We start from the raw sequence: 22278 nt of genomic DNA, 5'->3' as shown, positions 1-22278 counted from the left end.
AGTGCATTATTAACTAGATAGAAACAAACTACTTTATACCAGTTGAAACAGTGGGACATAGTTGAGGATACCATTTCCTGATTTTTGAGAAATGGGGGTCACTCTGTTATGACATCAAGGTAAGGCCTGCACATTTTTTGGCTTAGCGATTGCATTTATCACAGAGGTCATTCCACTCAAGTGGAAAACAGTGCAAAATGCTAAAGAATGCTGTTTGGCAGCTGCTAATAAGCTTTTGTGAACAAGAAGAAAGAAAGAAAAGGTTTGGAAACAGCTCTAGCAGGAAATCCCATTGTTCAGCATAGCTTGAAGGAAGGCTTCTGTGTGTGAGGACTAAACCGTGGAACCATAGTCACCCTGCACGCTGCTGAAGGAGGTCTGGACGATAGCCACCCTGCGTGCTGCTGAAGGAGGTCTGTTTAAGGAACTAGGAGGGTGAGGTAGAGGCCAGCGGTAAGCTCAGCCCCAACAATTCCGCCTCTACCACAAATAACACCTTAACCTGCACTTGGCCTCCAGTGCCATGCCAGGTGATGGGCTATTCATTCTACTTAGATTTCTAGGATTAGAGTCAGTTCTACTTCTTTATCATTTTTTAATCCTAGGAAATTCTTTACTATGTCCAGCTTAGTCTGAATGTAGCTTATAAATGGCATGACCACTGATTTCCAACTCAATAAAGCCTTTTTCATGCTACATTATAGGAAATGGAGTTGTACAGTGAAGCCAAATTAGATTTCAAATCTAGGCTTGCTATATTCCATGCAAGGGTTTTTGGGAAAATTACTTAATGTCTCTGAGGATCATTTTTTTTTTTTTTAGAAAAAAAGATGCCTGTTTCATAAGACTATTATGGAAATAAAATCAGATAAGATAGGTAGATGGCTGGAAGGATGGATGGATAGATAGCCTGGTACCTAATAAGCACTCAATGAATGTTAGTTTCTTGTCCCTTGAAGAAATACAATGGATTTATACTACTTTTACTCCCAATAAATTGCACATTTTGAATATGATCTCATTAAGCACCTGATGAAGCTTTCTTCTTCAAACCAAAGAATCCTAATCCTGTCAGTGTTTGCTTGATAAAATGCTGTCCCATCCCTTTGTTAACTCTGGATGTCTTTCCTTGGTCCTTTCCACATATCCAGTTTAACCTGTAGAATTCAAAACCAGTCATAGTTCTCTGGAGGATGTGACAACCAGCTGAATTTCGTGGGAGTGTTTTTCTAAAGTATGGTACTTTCTAGAAGGAGAGTAGGATGGAGGATACAATCACAAGCCTGCATGAAATTGCACTGCAGGTTCTGACTGACGGATGTTCTCATATCCAACTGGAGAATACTCACAGACTGCAAAGGCTAGTTCCTCTCGTGTGTTTAAGTAGTCCCTTTCCTTTAACTTTTTAAGAGAGATATATATACCAGTAATGCAAGGGCATTTCTTATTCTGGTCCTAAATTATTCTTTTGGAGCTGAGAAGAAGCTGATAAGTAGAAAAAGCTTAGGTTGTTCTTTCCTTGTTTAATAAGCATATAAATATAATCTTGGTAATCAAGGTACTTTTAATATATATATTAACTCAGCAATGAGGCAGTCTCAAAAAGTGGTTTGAATTGCTTCCACAAATGATTATTATGTATATAGAAATATGCCTTTCCAGAATATAGCAACAATACCAGTGACTGACTTTTAATAAAGCCTTATTTGATATAGATGAGAAACTCTCATGCCTTATTGATTTACATTATGTATAACAATAACAGCAACAACTATGATAGCAAATACATGTATAATGCTAGTACTAATATAAAAATTAAACATATATGTAATTTTAATTCTTAAAAGAACTCGATAAGGAAATATCATCAGTATTTCTGTTTTACATATTAGGAAACTGAGGCACAAAGAAACCAAGTAACTTGCTGTCATGTAGCTAGTAAATTCCTTAGCCTGGATTTAAACACTGAGAGTCTGGTGAGGATCCATCTTGTATATTATTATAGAACCAAATGCTATGAAGTATTTATTGAGAACTTCTGTCTTTTTTTTTTTTTAAAAGAAATAGAACAAATGTCACAATGAATATAGTAGTTTATTATTGAGAAAAGTTACTTGGTTCTTTCAGAGCTAAGTTTCTATTTAGTGAACCACTACTATCTCTGTTTCTTTAAAAAAAAATTTATTGGAGTCTAGTTAATTTACAAGGTTGTGTTAGTTTTAGGTGTAAAGTGAAACAGTTATGTATATATTCTTTTTCAGATTCTCTTCCCATATAGGTTATTACAGAATATTGGGTGGACTTCCCTGTGCTATACAGTAGGTACTTATTAGTTATCTATTTAATATGTAGTAGTATGTACATGTTGGAGAGGGCAATGGCACCCCACTCCAGTACTCTTGCCTGGAAAATCCCACGGACAGAGGAGCCTGGTAGGCTGTGGTCCATGGGGTCGCTAAGAGTCAGACATGACTGAGCGACTTCACTTTCACTTTTCATGCATTGGAGAAGGAAATGGCAACCCACTCCAGTGTTCTTGCCTGGAGAATCCCAGGGACGGGGGAGCCTCCTGGGCTGCCGTCTATGGGGTCGCACAGAGTCGGACACAACTGAAGTGACTTTGCAGCAGCAGCAGCAGCAGTATGTACATGTTAATCCCAATCTGCTAATTTATTACTTCCTCCCATGTTTCCCTTGTGGTAAACATAAGTTTGATTTCTAGATCTGTGAGTCAGTTTCTGTTTTGTAAATAAGTTCATCTGTATTCTTTTTTACTAGATTCCATATATAAGCGATATTATATGATACTTGTATTCCTCTGACTTACTTCACTTATTATGATCATCTCTAGGTCTGTCCATTTTGCGGCAAATGGCATTATTTCACTCTTTTTTTATGGCTGAGTTATATTCCATTGTGTGTGTGTGTGTGTGTGTGTTCTATGTGACCGCATCTTCTTTACCCATTCACCTGTCGGCTACTGTAAATAGTGCTGCAGTGTATACTGAGGGGCATGTGTCTTTTCAAATTATGGTTTTCTCTGGATGTATGCCCAGCCATGGGCATACATGGATCATATCGTAGTTCTATAGTTAGTTTTTTAAGGACCCTCCATACTGTTCTCCATAACGGTTGTATCAATTTACCTTCCCACAAAAAGTGTAGGAGAGTTCCCTTTTCTCCATACTCCTTCCAGGATTTACTGTTGGTGGATTTTTTGATGATGGCCATTCTGACTGGTGTGAGGTGATACCTCACTGTAGTGTTGATGTGCATTTCTCTAATAATTAGTGATGTTGAGCATTTTTTTCATGGGCGTTTTGGCTCTCTGTCCATTTTGTTTGAAGAAATGCCTATTGATTAATAGCTTTTCTCTCCATTTTTTGATGGGGTTGTTTGTTGGTATTGAGATGCATGAGCTGTTTATATATTTTGGAGATTAATCCCTTGTTGGTCACGTCATTTGCAAATATTTTCTCCCATTCTGTGGGCTTTTTGTCTTGTTGATGGGTTCCCTTTGATGTGCAAAAGCTTTTAACTCATTCTTGTTTTCATTTTCATTATTCTAGGGGATGAATCAAAAAAGATATTGCTGCGATTTGTGTCAGTGTTCTGCCTACGTTGTCCTCTAGGAGTTTTACAGTATCTGGTCTTACATTTAGGTCTTTAAACCACTTTGAGTTTATTTGTATTCCCTATGGAGGTATTGCTTATGCTGGGTCCCGGTACATGTGAAACCTGGTGTGTGCCCTCCAAGAGTCTCTACTTCTCTCAGCCCTGTGGTGCGCCTACACTCAGGACCCGCCTGCTGTCAAAGCCAAATGCTCTGGGGGTTCTTCCTCCCAATGCCTGACCCTCAGGCTGTCTTGGAGTGCTATTTTTATGTGGGAATATCCCTGTGTAGCTTGTGTGGGCTTAATATGTTTTGCTGGTGAAGTCAAAGTGTTAAGTCACTCAGTCGTGTCTGACTCTTGAGACCCCATGGACTGTATAGCCCGCCAGGCTCCTCTGTCCATGGGATTCTCCAGGCAAGAATACTGGAGTGGGTTGCCACTTCCTTCTCCAGGGGATCTTCCTGACTCAGGGCTCAAACCTGAGTCTCCTGTGTTGCAGGCAGATTCTTTACTATCTGGGCCATTTTTGCTGGTAGGGCTGTTTTAACATGGATGTCTGCCACCTCTTTCCTCCATGTAAGCTGGGTGTTATTATCTTGATAGAAGGTATGGCTGATGGTGAGCTGACCTGGACCTGCACTGGATACTGAGTGGGGCCTTCCCTTGCTCTGAGGTTGTCTCTGCCCTGTCAGACACAGGGTCTGCTCTCTGTGTTGGAGCAGGGACCCCGAGATCTGTTTCTGAGCTGAGTTTCTGATTTGCGGTGTGAGGCAGGTGGGATTGGAGCACAACCGCTGGGAGAGAAGTCGCTGAGCTTTCCTCCTCTAGAGTGGTTCACCCGTGCATGTGCTCTGGGGTGTCATGTTTCACCTGCTCTGCGGGCTCATACACTACAGCTGGACCTGCTCCCAGCCCTGCCTTAACCGTAGGAATGGCGGCGACTGGCTTCTCTTAGGCATTGTATTCACCAGCTACCAGCTTAGATGCACTGAAGTCAGGTCCCAGGACTGCCGTGACTGTGCAGGGCTGCCCTGGGAGCTATGGAGGCAGCTCAGACTGTGGCCTGGCCGAATCTCTACATGTATGTGCCCACAAAGCCCACAGTTGCTAAAGCTAGACTCCTCTCAGTGGTGGGAGCTCAGGTGTTCAGCAGGGGCTGAGTTTACCAAGCCAGCGGGGGTGGTGCTGGGGAGGTGGATGGGTATAGATCCTAGGTCCCCACAGCCATGAGGAGAGAGCGCGGCCCTCCCTCCTTAGTTGCACAGGCCCCAGGGCTCAGCTGTGCTTTCAGTCCTACCCTGCATGTGGGTCTTCCGCCAGGGTCTGCTCTTGAGGTTGTCCTGGAGTACACACGGGGGTGGGGCTGGGACCAGAGGCAGGACTTGGGGGGCTCACATGGCCTGCAGGAGTGGGTGACAGGCAGGGCACACCAGCCTGCTCAGGCCGGAGCCCCTCCGAGCGCCAAGGAGGTTGAGGCGGGCTCGTGGGGAGAGGGGGTGGCAATGGCATCCCAGACTTCTTCCACAAACATGGGCAGTTGTGGAGCCCCTTATGCTCGTCCCTTCGTCCCTTCAGGCTGTCTCTCTGCAGCTGACCGCAGTCTCCTCCCTGTGCCCACACTCCAAACCCTGGGTTCCAGCACCCAGCCTCCATCCCCACCAGCACACACGAATCTCAGGCTGGGAGGCGCAGGGCTGTGACACAGACCGTCCATGCAGGTCTTACTCTGTCCTGCCTGTTTGCTGCGCTCCCCTCTGTCCCAGCTGATCTCCCCATCAGGAAGGTGGGTTCCCCAGGCCCAGGAACCGCTCCTTCAGCTCCCCCACAGGGGTGCAGGTCCCTTCCCCTTTCCTCTTTGCTTTCTTTTGTCCTTCCTGGTTGCATGGGGAGTTTCTTATCCTTTTACGAGTCTGTGGTCCCCTGCGAGTGTTCAGGACATGCTCGGTGAGAACTGTCCCATTCCCAACGTGCTTGTGCAGAGGTGAATTCCACGTGCGCCTATTGCGCCATTGTGACCCCTCACCCCTCCTATCTCAGTTTTTTTTCTTCTTTTTAAATAGAGGAGGTAGAATGGTTTGATGTTCTTTACCATCCAAAATAGAGGCAGAGGATTAGGAGAAGAAGGAGGTATCTTTTCGAAGGGAGGGCAGTTGGTCTTATAGAAGTCACATTCCTTTCACTCATGTTCCTATGGGTTTGGGGAGATTCAGTGGATTTTTTTGTTAGCTAGAGGCAAGAAAGGGCACCCCATAAAAAATTGTCTCTAAAATTTATGCTTTTCCAGGAAGGAAGGTCAACATCTCCCTCCCAAGTCTATGTCCACTTATGGACTTTGCTGACATGGAGAAGAGAAAGTTGGGCAAGGAGAAAGGCGGCAAGGACTAACCCAAGGTAAGTTCCAACTGAAGGGTAGAAAAGATGGGTGCTGCTCATGTCTGCAAGCCTCGCATTTGCAGCTGCTGAGGACAGATGGGAAAGAGTGACTAGGTGCTTTGAGGAGGGACTGACGCTGCTTGGGCAAAGTGGTGACTGTGCCAGACGACTACAGTGCGCTGCTTCCAGGGAGTCTGAAGGTAACTGAGGTCCTAAGGGACCACATCTTGTGGCGGGGGTGGGGTGGGGTGGTGTTGCTCAGATTGGTGCATGTTTGGTTCTCCACCCATCCAGGCTACATCACCGGTGATCTCTAGCAGAAAGGAGATAGCCACAGCAGAACAGTAAGAAAATGCTATTTCTCACATTTTAAAAAAGACTTGGAAAATTTTATTTGAGCCAAATGAGGGTAGTATCTCAGAAAGCTCTGAGAGCTGAAGTACCCATTAGCTGTCAAGACAGTTTTATTTTATTTTTGAGGCAGAAGGCTATACATTAAATGAGATTTTTATTGCAGTATAGTTGTTTTTACATTGTTGTTACTTTCTACTGTACAGCAAAGTGAATGAGCTATACTTATAAGAAACACTGTTTTTCCATTTTTTGAACCTCATAACTACCAGAGAAGTAATCTAAGAGAAAGGAAGGTCTAGAGGGTGGTATGAAAGAGAGCAGATGACTCCTCTATCAACTCCAGAGCACTTTGGTGGACCCCCAAGTCTTAATTATGTTGGAAAGAGAGGCAGAGGTTTGAACTAAAAATGCCATTAAGGAAGCCTACTGTCGCTGGGAAATAGGATTGAACAAAGCATAGATGGTAACAGATATTGGAAAAATAAAATGATTTCATTTTTATATAGTAACCAGTTAAAGGTTCTCAATTAAACCAGTCATGATTATAAAGCAAGTGGAGGGAAATATTAGCCCCTTTTTCTTAGCTCCTTTAGCTTCTGTCTGATGTGAGAATTTAGAAATGCAAAGCACTAAGTCCTCTATATGTAAAGCGGGCCAGCCAGCATTGCCACTCCCACCTTCCGCCTGGCACACGCTGTGCCACAGACCTCGATCACGTCAGTGGCCTCTGGCCGCCTCACCTCACCGGTGTTCATGGGTTTTCATATGCGTTTTCTCCTGCAGTGAGTGCCCTTCCTATAAATGTCTGTTAGGCAAATATCCACAGATGCTTCAGTTCTTAGCTTGAGAGTTGGGTCTTCTCTGAAACCGTCCTGACTTATTTCCCCTTCCCTCTTTGTTACCCATTCTCAGTCAAATATCTCTTCTGGATCCTTCCTTAATCTGTCATATGTATGTCCTGCGTGATGCTTATACCATATACAGGCAGCTAGCTATATTTCTGTCACTCTTAATAGGTAATGACCCCTCTGAAGGAAAACAAGAGTTCTCACTTGACTTATTGTAGTACTTTGCTCAGTGATTGGCATATAACAAAAGCATTAGAGATATTTGCTAACAGGAAGGAAAAATGGGAGCAGAGTGGGGAGGGAGGGTGGGGGAAGGAAAGAAAGGAATTTATGCTCACAGTGATGAGGGTGCATAGTTTGGTTTAAAAGAAGACTCTAGATTATTCTTATCTTACCCTTCCAGGGAGATGGCCCGTTGGAGAGTCACTGAAGGTTGGCGGGTTGCAGTGCTGTGTTGGGAATGACTGCAAGAAAAGAAAGACAAACACAGGTCATTCATTTAAAATATCTTTGTACATTCTAATCAGGCCTATGGTCAAAAAAAGAATCAATCTTAGAAACACAGGAGAGATTAAACAACTGTTCTTCGCTGATAAATAGAATCATCCCCCCAAATAAAACACTCTACCACATAAGGGGTTAATATTTGATATCAACATATTTTGTTCAAAAAGCAAGCTTTAAATGAGGGGTAACTGTGAAAAGAAACATATTTGGAAGAGGTGATTATTTTCCCCTTGGAATAAGGCAATGTAGAACATAAACGCATATTTCATTATGATGCAATATATTTCTGAAAAATGCACATTTTTTTCTAACAAAACATTAAACAGAGCAAATTTGAAAATTGGAGTATTTAATTAGTACAAATTTATTAATTTAAATTTGCAATAATAAAAATAATTCAGCTATTGAATGAACATAAAGGCTTGAAAAATGCAAATATGTTTAGTTGCATGCTGATGTTAGAATTTAATGTAATTTCAAACTTATTCTGGTTACAGGATAATAAGGTAAGACTGATTTTATGGATAAGTAGTTGCAGTAGAGATTGTAGTATCTAACATTTATTGAGCACCTATTGCCTGAGTTACTCTACTAAGTATATTTTTTACATCCTTTATTTCTTACAACTCTGTGAGGTATGTACTGTCCCATTCGACAGATGAGGAAATTAAAGTACAGGGCAGCTTAGAAACTTGCCCAAAGTCACGTGGTAAATACCTGTGCTTGAAATGGCAACTAGACTGATACTAGCGCCTTTCTTCATAATTATCATATCACTTCCCAAATGGTAACAATTTTTTGGTTTTAAAGATTTTTGCTTTACTATCTAAGAATACTCTTCATTTAGATATAGAGATGCACAGTTTACAATCTAAGAGCAGAAAGGAGTGCATTGTGAGTTTCCTTTGTGTTAAAGTATATGATAAAATGTATTTCAAGCTGTAATTTTAGTTTGTAGTATTTAAAAATTATTTGTAACATTAGTTATATATACATTATACATATAGTGTATGAAGGTGTATATACTTTAAATATATATATGTGGAGTGAAACTTGAGTAAAATATTTGTAGAACATGAGGGATCTTCTTACTATTCTAAGACGTCTCAGCACATACTCTGAATACACTGCCCCTGTCACAGAGAACCAAGCTATACAGGTTGCAGATTTTTATTCCAAACTTTCATCCTCGTGGGTGAGAAGAGGTATCTCTCTCTGATGAGTATTTAACTGTGACTTGGGTAATAGTTATCTGAGCTTGAGGGAGCAGAATGTGTGACAGCAGCTAACATCTAGAGAGTGGTTTCCAAGTTAAGGCTTGTGCCCTTTGTTTCCTGACTCCCTCATAGTGCTGAGCAATGATTATGGCACTACACGTATTTTGACTGACTGACTGAAAGCAAGCACAGCATTCAAGAGCCGGACCATGTAGCCAGACTGCCTGAGTTCAGATCCCAGCTCTGGCATATAGACTACTGTGACCTTGACTGAGCTTCTTAAAGTTCTCTGTAATAGTGTGTTCCTCATAGGGCAGTTATAAGGATTCAATAAACATAGTTTTTAGAACAGTGCCTGTTACAGTAAAAGCTACAAAAAAGTATTTATCAAATAAACCAATATGATCTAGCAGTGTCTACTTTGAGATGTTTCATACTGAATAAGCATAAGTATTTAGATCATTTCAGTTAGCCATAAAGTCAGTGCCACAAGATATAGATTTGTGAGTATGCCCTGATAAAATGAAGATGTAAAAATAACATTGTAAGATTAATAGAAATCAGCCACAACGATCAGATGAGGAAAAAGAAAGAAAAGTTATCCAAATTGGAAGACTATGCAGACCCCATAAATATAATGTCATTATATGCAGATAGTGATACTATATAGAGAAAATAAGGTGCCACCAAAAACTAATAGAGCTCATCAATGAATCCAGTCAAGTCGCAGGATATACAGAAATCAGTTGCATTTCTTTCTACTAATAATAAATACCAGAAAGGTAAAGGTAAAGAATCCCTTTTAAAATTGCATCAAAAAAATACTTAGGAATGAACCTGACCAAGGAGATGAGACTTACATGCTGAAAACTAAAAAGTGCTGTTAAAGTAAACTGAAGATGATTCAGAGAAATTCACATTGTTAAAATGGCCAAACTACCCATAGCAAACTATAGATTTAATGTGATCCTTATCAGAATACCCTAAAATTTATATGGAATCACAAAAGACCTAGAATTGCCAAAGTAATCCTGAGGAAAAAGGAAAAAAGCTAGATGCCTAACTTTCCTAGACTGCAGACAGTACTACAAAGCTACTGTAGGAAAAACAGGACAATACTGAACAAAAACAGACATATGGATCAATGGAGCAGAATGGAAAGCCCAGAAATAAACCCACGGCTTGTGGTTTGTGGTCAGAATTAATCTACAACAAAGGAGGGAAGAACACAAACATAGAAGAGAGTCTCTTCCATAAGTGGTTCTGGGTAAACTAGAGAGCTACATGTAAAGAAAATTCAGAGCATCCTCTGATATCATATATAAAAACAAACCCCAAACCGATTAAAGACCTAGAATAAGATTGGATCTATAAAACTCTCAGAAATCAGACAAAACATTCTGTGACATAAACTGTAGCAATGTTTCCTAAGGCCAGTCTCCTGAGGCAATAGAAATACGAGCAGAAATGAAAGGAACCTAAATCAAATTTACTGTGGCTGAAGGTCAGGGCCAGACAAAATGTGGTCCCCTGGAGAAAGGAGTGGCAAACCACTTCGGTATTCTTGCACTGAGGACCCCATAAAAATAATGAAAAAGTAAAAATATATGACACCAGAAATGATACCCCCCAGGTTGATTGGTGTCCAAATTAAAAGACACTTATTCCTTGGAAGAAAAGTTATGACCAACCTAGATAGCAAATTCAAAAGCAGAGACATTACTTTGCCTACTAAGGTCCGTCTAGTCAAGGCTATGGTTTTTCCTGTGGTCATGTATGGATGTGAGAGTTGGACTGTGAAGACGGCTGAGCGCCGAAGAATTGATGCTTTTGAACTGTGGTGTTGGAGAAAACTCTTGAGACTCCCTTGGACTGCAAGGAGATCCAACCAGTCCATTCTGAAGGAGATCAGTCCTGGGATTTCTTTGGAAGGAATGATGCTAAAGCTGAAACTCCAGTACTTTGGCTACCTCATGCGAAGAATTGACTCATTGGAAAAGACTTTGAAGCTGGAAGGGATTGGAGGCAGGAGGAGAAGAGGACGACAGAGGATGAGATGGCTGGATGGCATCACTGACTCGATGGACTTGAGTCTGAGTGAACTCTGGGAGTTGGCGGTGGACAGGGAGGCCTGGCGTGCTGCGATTCACGGGGTCGCAAAGAGTCGGACATGACTGAGCGACTGAACTGAATGCTACTAGGGAAGAATGGAGAAAGAGCTCCATAAAGAATTAAGAGGCTGGGCTAAAGCAGAAACATTGCCCAGTTGTGGATGTGTCTGGTGGTGAAAGGAGTGTCTGTTGCTGTAAAGAACAATACTGTATAGGAACCTGGAATATTAGGTACATGAATCAAGGTAAATTGGAAGTGGTTAAGCAGGAGATGGCAAGAGTAAACATTGATATCTTAGGAATCAGTGAACTAAAATGGATGGAATGGGTGTATTTAATTCAGATGAACGTAATTTCTACCATTGTTGGCAAGAATCCCTTAGAAGAAATGGAGTAGCCCTCATAGTCAACAAAGAGTCTGAAATGCAGTACTTGGATGCAATCTGAAAAACAATGATCTCAGTTCATTTACAAGGCAAACCATTCAGTATCACAGTATCCAAGTCTATGCCCCCAAAACTAATGCTGAAGAAGCTGAAGTCGAACATTTCTAGGATTACCTACAAGACCTTCTAGAACTAACACCAAAAAAAAGATGTCTTTTCCATCATACAGAACTGGAATACAAAGGTAGGAAGTCAAGAGTACCTAGAGTAACAGGCAAATTTGGTATTGGAGTACTGAATGAAAGCCTGGCAAAGGCTAACAGTTTTGCCAAGAGAACACACTAGTCATAGCAAACACCCTCTTCCAACAACGTAAGAGACGACTCTACGCACAGACATCACCAGATGGTCAATACTAAAATCAGACTGATTATATTTTTTGCAGCTGAAGATGGAGAAGCTCTACACATTCAGTAAAAACAAGACCAGGAGCTGACTGTGGCTCATATCATGAACTCCTTATTGCCAAATTCAGACTTAAATTGAAGAAAGTAGGGAAAACCACTAGACCATTCACATATGACCTAAAACAAATCCCTTACAATTATACAGTGACATTATAGATTCAAGGGATTAGATCTGAATGACAGAGTGCTTGAAGAACTATCGGAGGAGGTTCTAACACTGTACAGAAGGTGGTGATCAAAATCATCTCCAAGAAAAAGAAATGCAAAAAGGCAAAATGGTTGTTTGAGGAGGCCTTACAAATAGCTGAGAAGAGAGAAGTGAAAGATAAAGGGGAAAAGGAAAGATATACACATGTGAATGCAGGATTCCAAAGAATAACAAGGAGAGAGAAGAAAGCCTTCTTAAGAGATCAATGCAAAGAAATAGAGGAAAACAATAGAATGGGAAAGACTAGAGATCTCTTCAAGAAAATTAGAGATACCAAGGGAACATTTCATGCAAAGATGGGCTCGATAAAGGACAGAAATGGTATGGACCTAACAGAAGCAGAAGATATTTAGAAGAGGTGGCAAGAATACACAGAAGAACTCTACAAAAAGATCATGACTCCAATAACCATGATGATGTGATCACTCACCTAGAGCCAGACATCCTGGAATGTGAAGTCAAGTGGGCCTTAGGAAGTATCACTACAAACAAAGCTAGTGGAGGAGATGGAATTCCATTTGAGCTATTTCAAGTCCTAAAAGGTGATGCTGTGAAAGTGCTGCACTCAATATGCCAGCAAATCTGGAAAACTCAGCAGTGGCCACAGGACTGGAAAAGGTCAGTTTTCATTCCATTCCCAAAGACAGGCAATGCCAAAGAATGCTCAAACTACTCCACAATTCTACTCATCTCACATGCTAACAAATAATGCTCAAAATTCTCCAAGCCAGGCTTCAACAGTATCTGAACCGTGAACTTCCAGATGTTCAAGCTGGATTTAGAAAAGGCAGAGGAACCAGAGATCAAATTTCCAACATCCATTAGATCATCAAAAAAGCAAGAGAGTTCCAGAAAAATATCTACTTTTGCTTTATTGACTACACTAAAGCCTTTGACTGTGTGGATCACAACAAACTGTGGAAAAATCTTTAAGAGATGGGAATACCAGACCACCTGGCCTGTCTCCTGAGAAATCTGTACACAGGTCAGGAAGCAACAGTTAGAACTGGACATGGAACAACGGACTGGTTCCAAATCAGGAAAGGAGTATGTCAAGGCTGTATACTGTCACCCTACTATCTATGCAGAGTACATCATGGGAAATATTGGGGTGGATGAAGCACAAGCTGGCCTTAAGACTGCTGCGGAAATATCAACAGCCTTAGACATGCAGATGATACCACTTCAATGGCAGAAAGCAGAAAGGAACTAAAGAGCCTCTTGATGAAGGTGAAAGAGGAGAGTGAAAAGGTTGGCTTAAAACAGCCTTCAAAAACTTAAGATCATGGCATCTGGCCTCATCTCTTCATGGCATATAGATGAGGAAACAATGAAAACAGTGACAGACTTAATTTTGGAGGGCTCCAAAATCACTGCAGATTTTGACTGCAGCCATGAAATTAAAAGACACTTGCTCCTTGGAAGTAAAGCTATGACCAACCTAGACAACTTATTACAAATCAGAGACATTACTTGGCTGACAAAGGTTTGTATAGTCAAAGCTATACTGGCAAAGATTGAAGGCAGGAGGAGAAGGGGACGACAGGATGAGATGGTTGGATCGCATCATAGACTCGATGGACATGAGTTTGAGCAAGCTCCAGGAGTTGGTGATGGAAAGGCAGGCCTGGTGTGCTGCAGTCCATGGGTCACAAAGAGTCCTGAGTGACTGAACTGAATCTGAATGGTTTTTCCAGTAGTCATGTATGGATGTGAGAGTTGCTGAATGCTGAAGAATTGATGCTTTTGTATTGTGTTGCTAGAGAAGACTCTTGGGAGTCCTTTGGACTGCAAGGAGGTCAAACCACTCAATCCTAAAGGAAATCAACCCTGAATATTCATTGGAAGGACTGGTGCTAAAGTTGAAGCTCCAATACTTTGGCCACATGATACAAAGTGTGGACTTATTGGAAAAGACCCTGATGCTGGGAAAGATTGAGAGTAGGAGAAGAGGGCAACAGAGGATGAGGCGGTCAGATGGCTTCACTGACTCAGTGGACATGAGTTTGAGCAAACTTAGGGCAATAGTGAAGGACAGGGAAGCCTGGCTTGCTGTAGTTCATGGGGTTGCAAAATGTCGGACACGACTTGGTGACTGAACAACAACAAATCAAACTTATAAGGTTTTGCATAGGAAAGGACACAAGATGAAAAGACAAGTTGTGTAACAGGAGAATATTTGCACAGGACGTGACCCACAAGGGATTAACTTCCATACTATACAGACAGCTCATACAACTCAATGGCAGGAAAAAAAAGACAGTCAAAAAAAGACCACAATTACAAATGCTAAGACATGGAAGCAACCTAAATATCCATTGACAGAGAAATGAATAAAGATGATATCGCACATTTATACAATGTAATATTACTCAGCCATTAAAAAGAAGGGCATAATGTCATTTCCAGCAATATAGATCTAGAGATTGTCATACTGCGTGAAATATGTCAAAGACAAATATCATATGATATCACTTACATGCAGATTCTAAAAAGAAGGGATACAAATTAAGTATTTACAAAACAGAAATAGTTTTAAGAGAAATTGTTACCATGGGGGAAGGGTGGGGGGAAGAAGGGATAGTTAAGGCATTTGGGACTGACATGCATACACTGCTACATTTAAAATAAGTAACCAACAAGGAGTTTATAGCAGAGGGAATTCTGTTCAATATTATGTGACAAAGGGGGAAAATTGAAAAAGAATAGATACAGGTATATGTATAACTGAATTACTTTGTTGTACACCTGAAACCCTCACAACATTGTTAATCAACTATACTCTAACATAAAAAGTCAAAAAAAAAAAAAAGGAGCAAATTACCTAAATAGACATGTCTCCAAGAGCACACATAAATGGCCAACAGGCACAGGAAAAGACGCTCAACATCATCAATTATTAGAGAAATGTGAATCAAAACTACAATGAGGTATCACCTCACACCAATCAGAATGGCCATCATCAAAAAGTCTACAAATAATAAATGCTGGTGAAGTCTACAAATAATAAATGCATCTTCAGAGAAAAGGAAACCCTGTTACACTGTTGGTGAAAATGTAAACTGGAAGAGCTGAGTCATTTGAAAAGACCCTGATGCTGGGAAAGATTGAGGGCAGGAGGAGAAGGGGACGACAGAGGATGAGATGGTTGGATGGCATCACCGACTCGATGGACATGGGTTTGGGTGGACTCCAGGAGTTGGTGCTGGACAGGGAGGCCTGGCATGCTGTGGTTCATGGGGTTGCAAAGAGTTGGACACGACTGAGCAACTGAACTGAGCTGAACAGTCACCATGGAGAACAATATGGAGGTTCTTTTAAAAACTAAAAACAAACAAAAACACTGAAAAAAAGTTACAGTATGATCCAGCAATCCCACTTCTGGGCATACATTCAGAGAAAACTCTAGTTCAAAAAGGTACATGCACGCCAATATTCATAGCAGCACTATAGTAGCCAAGACATGGAAGCAACCTAAATGTCCATCAGCAGATGAAAGGATAAAGGAGATGTGGTATTACTTATCCATAAAAAAGGATGAAACAATGCTATTCACAGCAACATGGGAAGACCTAGAGGTTATCATACTAACTGAAGTTAATCAGAGAGGGAAAAATAAATATGATATCATTTACATGTGGAATCTAAAAAATGATACAAATGAACTTATTTACAAAACAGATTCACAGAAATTAAAAACAAACTTATAGTTACCAAAGGGAAAAAGAGGCAGAAGGCATAAACTAGGACTTTGGGATTAGCAGATATAAACTACTATACCTAAAATAGATAAATAATAAGGTCCTACTGTATTATACATTCAATCCCAAAGAAAAGCAATGCCAAAGAATGTTCAAACTTCTGCACAATTGCACTCATTTCACATGCTAACAAGGTCATGCTCAAAATCCTCCCAGCTATACTTCAGCAGTATGTGACCTGAGAACTTCCAGATGTACTAGCTGGATTTAGAAAAGGCAGAGGAACCAGAGATCAAATTGCCAACATCTGTTGGATCATAGAAAAAACAAGGGAATTCCAGAAAAACATCTACTGCTTCATTGCTTATGCTAAAGCCTTAGATTGTGTGGATCACAACAAACCGTAGAAAATTCTGAAAGAGATGGGGAATACCAGACCACCTGACCTGCCTCCTGAGAAACCTGTATGCAGGTCAAGGAGCAACAGTTAGCACTGGACATGGAACAACAGACTGGTTCAAAATTGGAAAAGGAGTACGTCAAGGCTGTATATTGTCACCCTGTTTACTTACTTTCTATGCAAAAGTACATCATGAGAAACGCTGGGCTGGATACATCACAAGCTGGAATTAAGATTGCTGGGAGAAATATCAACAACCTCAGATATGCAGATGATACTAGTTTGTGTGAACTTGCAAAATGGTGGAGTAGAAAGATGTGTGCTCATCTTCTGCGAGAACTCCAAAATTGCAACTAGCTGCTGAACAGCCGTTGACAGGAGAATGTTGGATCCCACCAAAAAAAGATAACCCCGTGTCCAAGGGCAAAGGAGAAGCCCCAACAGGAATGTAGGAGGGGCTCAATTGTGTTTAAAATCAAACCTCAGAGATGCTCGGAGGGAGCAAACAAAGCCTTATGCGCAACAGGACCGAGTGTTGTGTCTGTGAGTGTCTGAGTGTCTCCTGCAGAGGCACGGGTCAGCCGCGGGACAGGGGCTCTGGCTCCAGCAGTCCTGGAAGTTGTGACACGTGGCACAGGTCCTCTTGGAGGAGGTCGCCGTCAGCCCCACTACAGAGCCACCCACTAGACAACCCACAAACTGGAGAACAACTATACCAAAGACGTTTTCACACTGTTGCCAAAGTTCTAAGGCCTACAACAGATTTCCCAACCTGGGGATCTGGCAAAGGGACTGAGAACCCACAGGAAATTTGACTTTGAAGGCCAGTGGGATTTAATTCCAAAACTTCCACAGGACTGGGGAAAGACAGACTCTTGGAAGGCACAAAAAGAACCGTGTGCACACCAGGACCTGGGAGAAAGGAACAGTGACCCCACAAGAGACTGAGCCGGACTTGGCTGCAAGTTTGGGAGTCTCCGGTGCAGGCTTGGGTCCACAGTGGTCTGCCGCGGGGTCAGGGACGCTGCCTGCAGCAGTCCTGGGAGGCACGACATGCTGGCCTAAGTCCTTTTGGAGGAGGTCCCTGTTACCCGTATCATAGTTTGGCCTCAGGCCAAACTACAGGGAAGGAATACAGCCGCACCCATCAGCAGAAAACTGGAATAAGGATTTACTGAGCATGGCCATACCCACTAAAGTAAGACTCAGTTTCCTCACAGCCAGTCCCTCCCATCAAGAAGCTTCCACAAGACTCTTATCTTCATCCATCAGAGGGCAGACAGAATAAAAACGACAACTACAGAAAACTAACCAAACTGAACACATGGATCACAGTCTTGCTAACTCAGTGAAACGATGAGCCATGCTGTGTGGGGCCAGCCAAGACGGGCGGGTCATGCTGGAGAGTGCTGACAAAACGTGGTCCACTGAGAAGGGAATGGCCACTTCAGTGTTCTTGCCTTGAGAACCCCATGAACAGTATGAAAAGGCAAAAAGATAGGACAGTGAAAGATGAACTCCCCAGGTCGGTAGGTGCCCCATATGCTACTGGAGATCAGTGGAGAAATAATTCCAGAAAGAATGAAGGGATGGAGCCAAAGTGAAAACAATGGATGTGGATGTGACTGGTGATGGAAGTAAAGTCCGATGCTGTAAAGAGCAGTACTGCATAGGAACCTGGAATGTTAGGTCCATGAATCAAGGCAAATTGGAAGTGGTCAAACAGGAGACGGCAGAGTAAACATCAATATTTTTTGTATGGGTGAATTTAACTCAGATAACTATTGTATCTACTGCTGTGGGCAAGAATCTCTTGGAAGAAATAGAATAGCCTCATAGTCAATAAAAGAATCCAAAGTACAGTACTTGGTTGCAATTTCAAAATGACAGAATGATCTCAGTTCGTTTCCAAGGCAAACCATTCAATATCACAGTAATTCAAGTCTATGCCCCAACCGCTAATGCTAAAGAAGCTGAACTACTGAGCCCACATGCCACACTGCTGAAGCTCATGTGCCTAAAGCCTGTGTTCTCAACCTGGAAGTGCAGTGAAGTGAAAGTTGCTCAGTCGTGTCCAACTCTTTGCGACCCCATGGACTATACAGTCCCTTGAATTCTTCAGGCCAGAATACTGGAGTGGGTAGCCTTTCTGTTCTCCAGGGGATCTTCTCAACCTGGGGGTCAAACCCGGGTCTCCTGCATTGCAGGTGGATTCTTTACCAGCTGAGCCATGAGGGAAGCCAAGAATACTGGAGTGGGCAGCCTATCCCTTCTCCAGCAGATCTTCCCAACCCAGGAATTGAACCAGGGTCTCCTGCATTGCAGGCAGATTCTTTACTAACTGAGCTACCAAGGAAGCTGTTCTCAACCTGGAAGCCACCACAATAAGCTCATGCACCACAACAAAGACAAGCCCCCATTCACTGCAACTAGAGAAAGCTTGCATGCAGCAGTGGAAAGCAAAATGCATAAACAATTTTAAAAACTCAAAAAAAAAGATAAATTCACATATAATTCCACTGTCTTGTCTCAGACTTTACAGAATCACCTAATTTAATTCTCAGAGCTGTCCTATAAGGTAGTTATGAGTATCCCCATTTTATATATGAGAAACAAAACATATAAACCTAAATAACATGTCAGAAAACAACAGCTTTCAAATATGGAGCCAGACTTCCAACTGCAGTTATTTTTGTTTCCAAGTGTATGTGGTTTAAACTCTGTGATGACGACTCTCTGTATGGCCACGTGTGTTTCACCTCATTTTATATATACACAGACCATGCAGCACCTCATATCTGAATTTTCCCCTCTTACATTGTAATTACATCCTTTCTGGTAAGGTTTCCATAATTATTTTGGTATTATATAATGTTACTGCCTCTGAAGATATAATTTGTTTAATCATCCTTTCACAGTTGGCTTTTTGGGTTATTTCTATTGTTTTAATATTAGAAACAATGCTACAATGAACATACTGGTATCAATTACTTCTTTATACTTGACAGTTTCCTTTGAATGTATCCCCCCAAATGGAAACATTAGGTTATGTTTTATGATTTGTTATCATTTTTCAAATGCTTGTACCATTTATTGCTTCTAAAAATGTATGTCACTTTCACCACAGTCTGTACTGATATTATAATTAAAAAAACACTGATAACATAATAGGTATAAAATGACGTTCCATATATACGTATTTATTAATGAGAATGACTTTTCTTTCTATAGGTTTATTTGCTAATTGTATTTTCTTTGTTTAAACTGTTCAATCTTTTTCCATTTACTCTTTATCTTCCACTGGTTTATAGAGTACCAATATTTCTTGGGTAAAGATCAATAATGCTTACTAACCAAGATTAATGAGTAACTGGAACTATTAATAGCTTCCTCACCATTAACCTGGTCCTTATAATGAAAACAAAGAATTATTCAGTAATCTAACTTTACTTATCACTACCTTAAACTAACTACTTTAATATCCTGCCCTAAATTATTCCAATAATGTCCCTTTTAAAGTTTCAGGGATAGATTAAGTACAAAAGGTATCATGAAGTGCTCATACAATTTGACTACTTTCCTATTACACACGCAAAGTAGCTAGTTTCTCCTAGCATGTAAATTTGGAATAAACAGAGCTTTTTACAATATGAAATTACTCTTTTACTCTACTAAGACAAATAATATGTTGAATTATCTGAGAGTCAAGACCTATGGATGCACGGGAATGTTTGTTATATGCTGATAGCTACATGTAAGCAGTACTTGCAGTGGGTATTAGAAGCTACCTGATAGTGACAATAAGTATTTTAAAAAAACACACCACACCAAATATCTTCCCCTTGGGACCAGTAGGTTCCATCCTTTCAATATTACTGGCTACATACACATAATGTTGCTAGATGCACTATGACTAAGAAACTACAGCCTGGCTATTCTACCTCCTCCAACAGAGAGGCTAGCCAGAAGGAAACCTGAGAAGTGTGGTGGAAAGAACCAAAGGAGGAAAGCACAGCTTAAACTTAAAGCTTTCAAAAGCTAAAAGAATTCACCACCACGAAACCAGCTTTACAACAAAAGTTAGAGGAAATTCTCTGGAAAAAAACAAAAGGCCACAACCAGAAACAAGAAAAGTATGGAAGGAAAGAGTGAGCTGGTGAAAGCAAACATACCATAAAGGTAGGAAGTCATCCACACAAGGCAGGGAGGGACGTTAAAAGACAGAAGTAGGATAATCATATGCAAACACAATAAGCATTTAAGGGATACACAAGACACTTAGATGTAAAATATATCAAAAACAGTAAGGGGAGGAGAGTACGTATGTAGGGTCTTTCAAATGTATTTGCAATAAAGCTGTTGGCAATTTAAAACAACATATGTGTATGTGTATATATAGACTGCTACATAAAAACCTCATGGTAACTGTACATAAAAAACCTACAATAGATACACACAAAAAAGGAAAAGGAATCCAAATATAACACTAAAGAGTGTCATCAAGCCCACAGGACAAGAGACCAAAAAAACCTACAAAAAGAAATACAAAACAATTAACAAAATTTCAATAAGAACATACATGCCAATAATTACCATAAATGTAAATAGACGAAATGCTCCAAATAAAGACACAGATTGGTCAAATGAATACAAAAACAAGACCCATATATATGCTGACTACAAGAGAGTCACATACATACTGAAAGTGAAGCAATGGAAAACGGTATTCCATTCAAATGGAAATCAAGAATGCTGGAATAGCAATACTTTTACAAAAAAGACTTTAAAGTGTTAAAAGAGACAAAGTAGGACACTAAATAACGATCGAGGGATCTATCCAAGAAGAATATATGACAGTTGTAAATCCATGTGCACCCAGTATAGGAACATCTCACTATATAAGGCAAATACTCTCATGTATATAAGGAGAAACCCACAGGGGCACAATGGCAGTAGGGTAGTGCCCACTTACACCAGTGGATGGATCATCCAAATAAAAAATCAATAGGAAAACATGAACCTCAAGTAGCAGACCAAACTGACTTAACTGATGTTTATAGAGCATTCCACCTGAAAGCAGCAGAATATACTTTCTTTTCAAGTGCACTTGGAACATCCTCCAGGATAGATCACAGGCTAGGCCACAGACAAGCCTCAGTACATTTAAGAAAACCGAAAGCTTGTCAAGTATATTTTCCCACCACATGCTTTGTGACTAGAAATCAACTACAAGAAAAAAAAATTGCAAAAATCACAAACACGTGGAGGATAAACAATATGCTACTAAACCACCTATGGATCACTGAAGAAATCAAAGAGAAAATCAAAATATACCTAGAGACAAATGAAAATTAAAAAGCGACAATCCAAAACCTATGGTACATAACAAAAGCAGTTCTAAGAGGGGCATTTACAGTGGTATAAGCTTACCTCAGAAAACAAGACAAATCTCAAAATAACCTAATCTTACACCTAAAACAACTAGAGGAAGGAGAACACACAAAACACAGAGTTTGTAGAAGGAAAGAAATTGTAGAGATCAGAGCAGAAATGGAAACAAACAAAAAATATCAATAAGACTAAAAGCTGGTTCTCTGAAATGATAAGCAACATTGATAAACCTTTGTCAGATGCATCAAGGAAAAAAAGGTAGAGGGTTCAAATCAATAAAACGAGAACTGAAAAAGAAGAAATTATAGGTGACACCAGAGAAATAGAAAGGATTATGAGACTACTAAGAGCAACTCTATGCCAATAACATGGACAAACTAGAAGAAATGGACAGATTCTTGGAAAGGTACAATCTTCAAGACTGAGCCAGAAGGAAAAACAAAAGATGAACATACCAAGTACCAGAACTGATATTGAGTAAGTAATCAGAAAAATTCCCAACAAACAAAAGTTCAGGGCCTTATGGCTTCTCAGACAAATTCTATCAAACATTTAGAGAAGAAATAACACACATCCTTCTGAAACTCTTCCCAAAAAATTGTGGAGGAAGGAACACTCCCAAACTCATTCTACAAGCCCACCATCACCCTGATACCAAACCCAAAGACACCACAAGAAAAGAATATTACAGGCCAATATCA

General features: G+C 40.7%; 1 protein-coding gene across 37 annotated transcripts in view; it reads right to left on the bottom strand.

Moving 5' to 3' along the window:
• DLG2 (discs large MAGUK scaffold protein 2) overlaps positions 1 to 22278 on the bottom strand; it is a 2369976-nt gene that overhangs the window by 472170 nt on the left and 1875528 nt on the right. For all 37 annotated transcript variants that reach the window (XM_042238120.2, XM_060403917.1, XM_060403919.1 and 34 more), the window contains one exon: positions 7585 to 7653. In XM_042238120.2, the coding sequence (XP_042094054.1) occupies positions 7585 to 7653 (69 nt within the window). The remainder of the gene's footprint in view (positions 1 to 7584; positions 7654 to 22278) is intronic.

The sequence above is a fragment of the Ovis aries genome, chromosome 21, assembly GCF_016772045.2.
Source record: "Ovis aries strain OAR_USU_Benz2616 breed Rambouillet chromosome 21, ARS-UI_Ramb_v3.0, whole genome shotgun sequence".
Classification (NCBI taxonomy): domain Eukaryota; kingdom Metazoa; phylum Chordata; class Mammalia; order Artiodactyla; family Bovidae; genus Ovis; species Ovis aries.
Note: the sequence above shows the minus strand (reverse complement) of the source record. Positions and strands in the feature narration are given on the sequence as shown.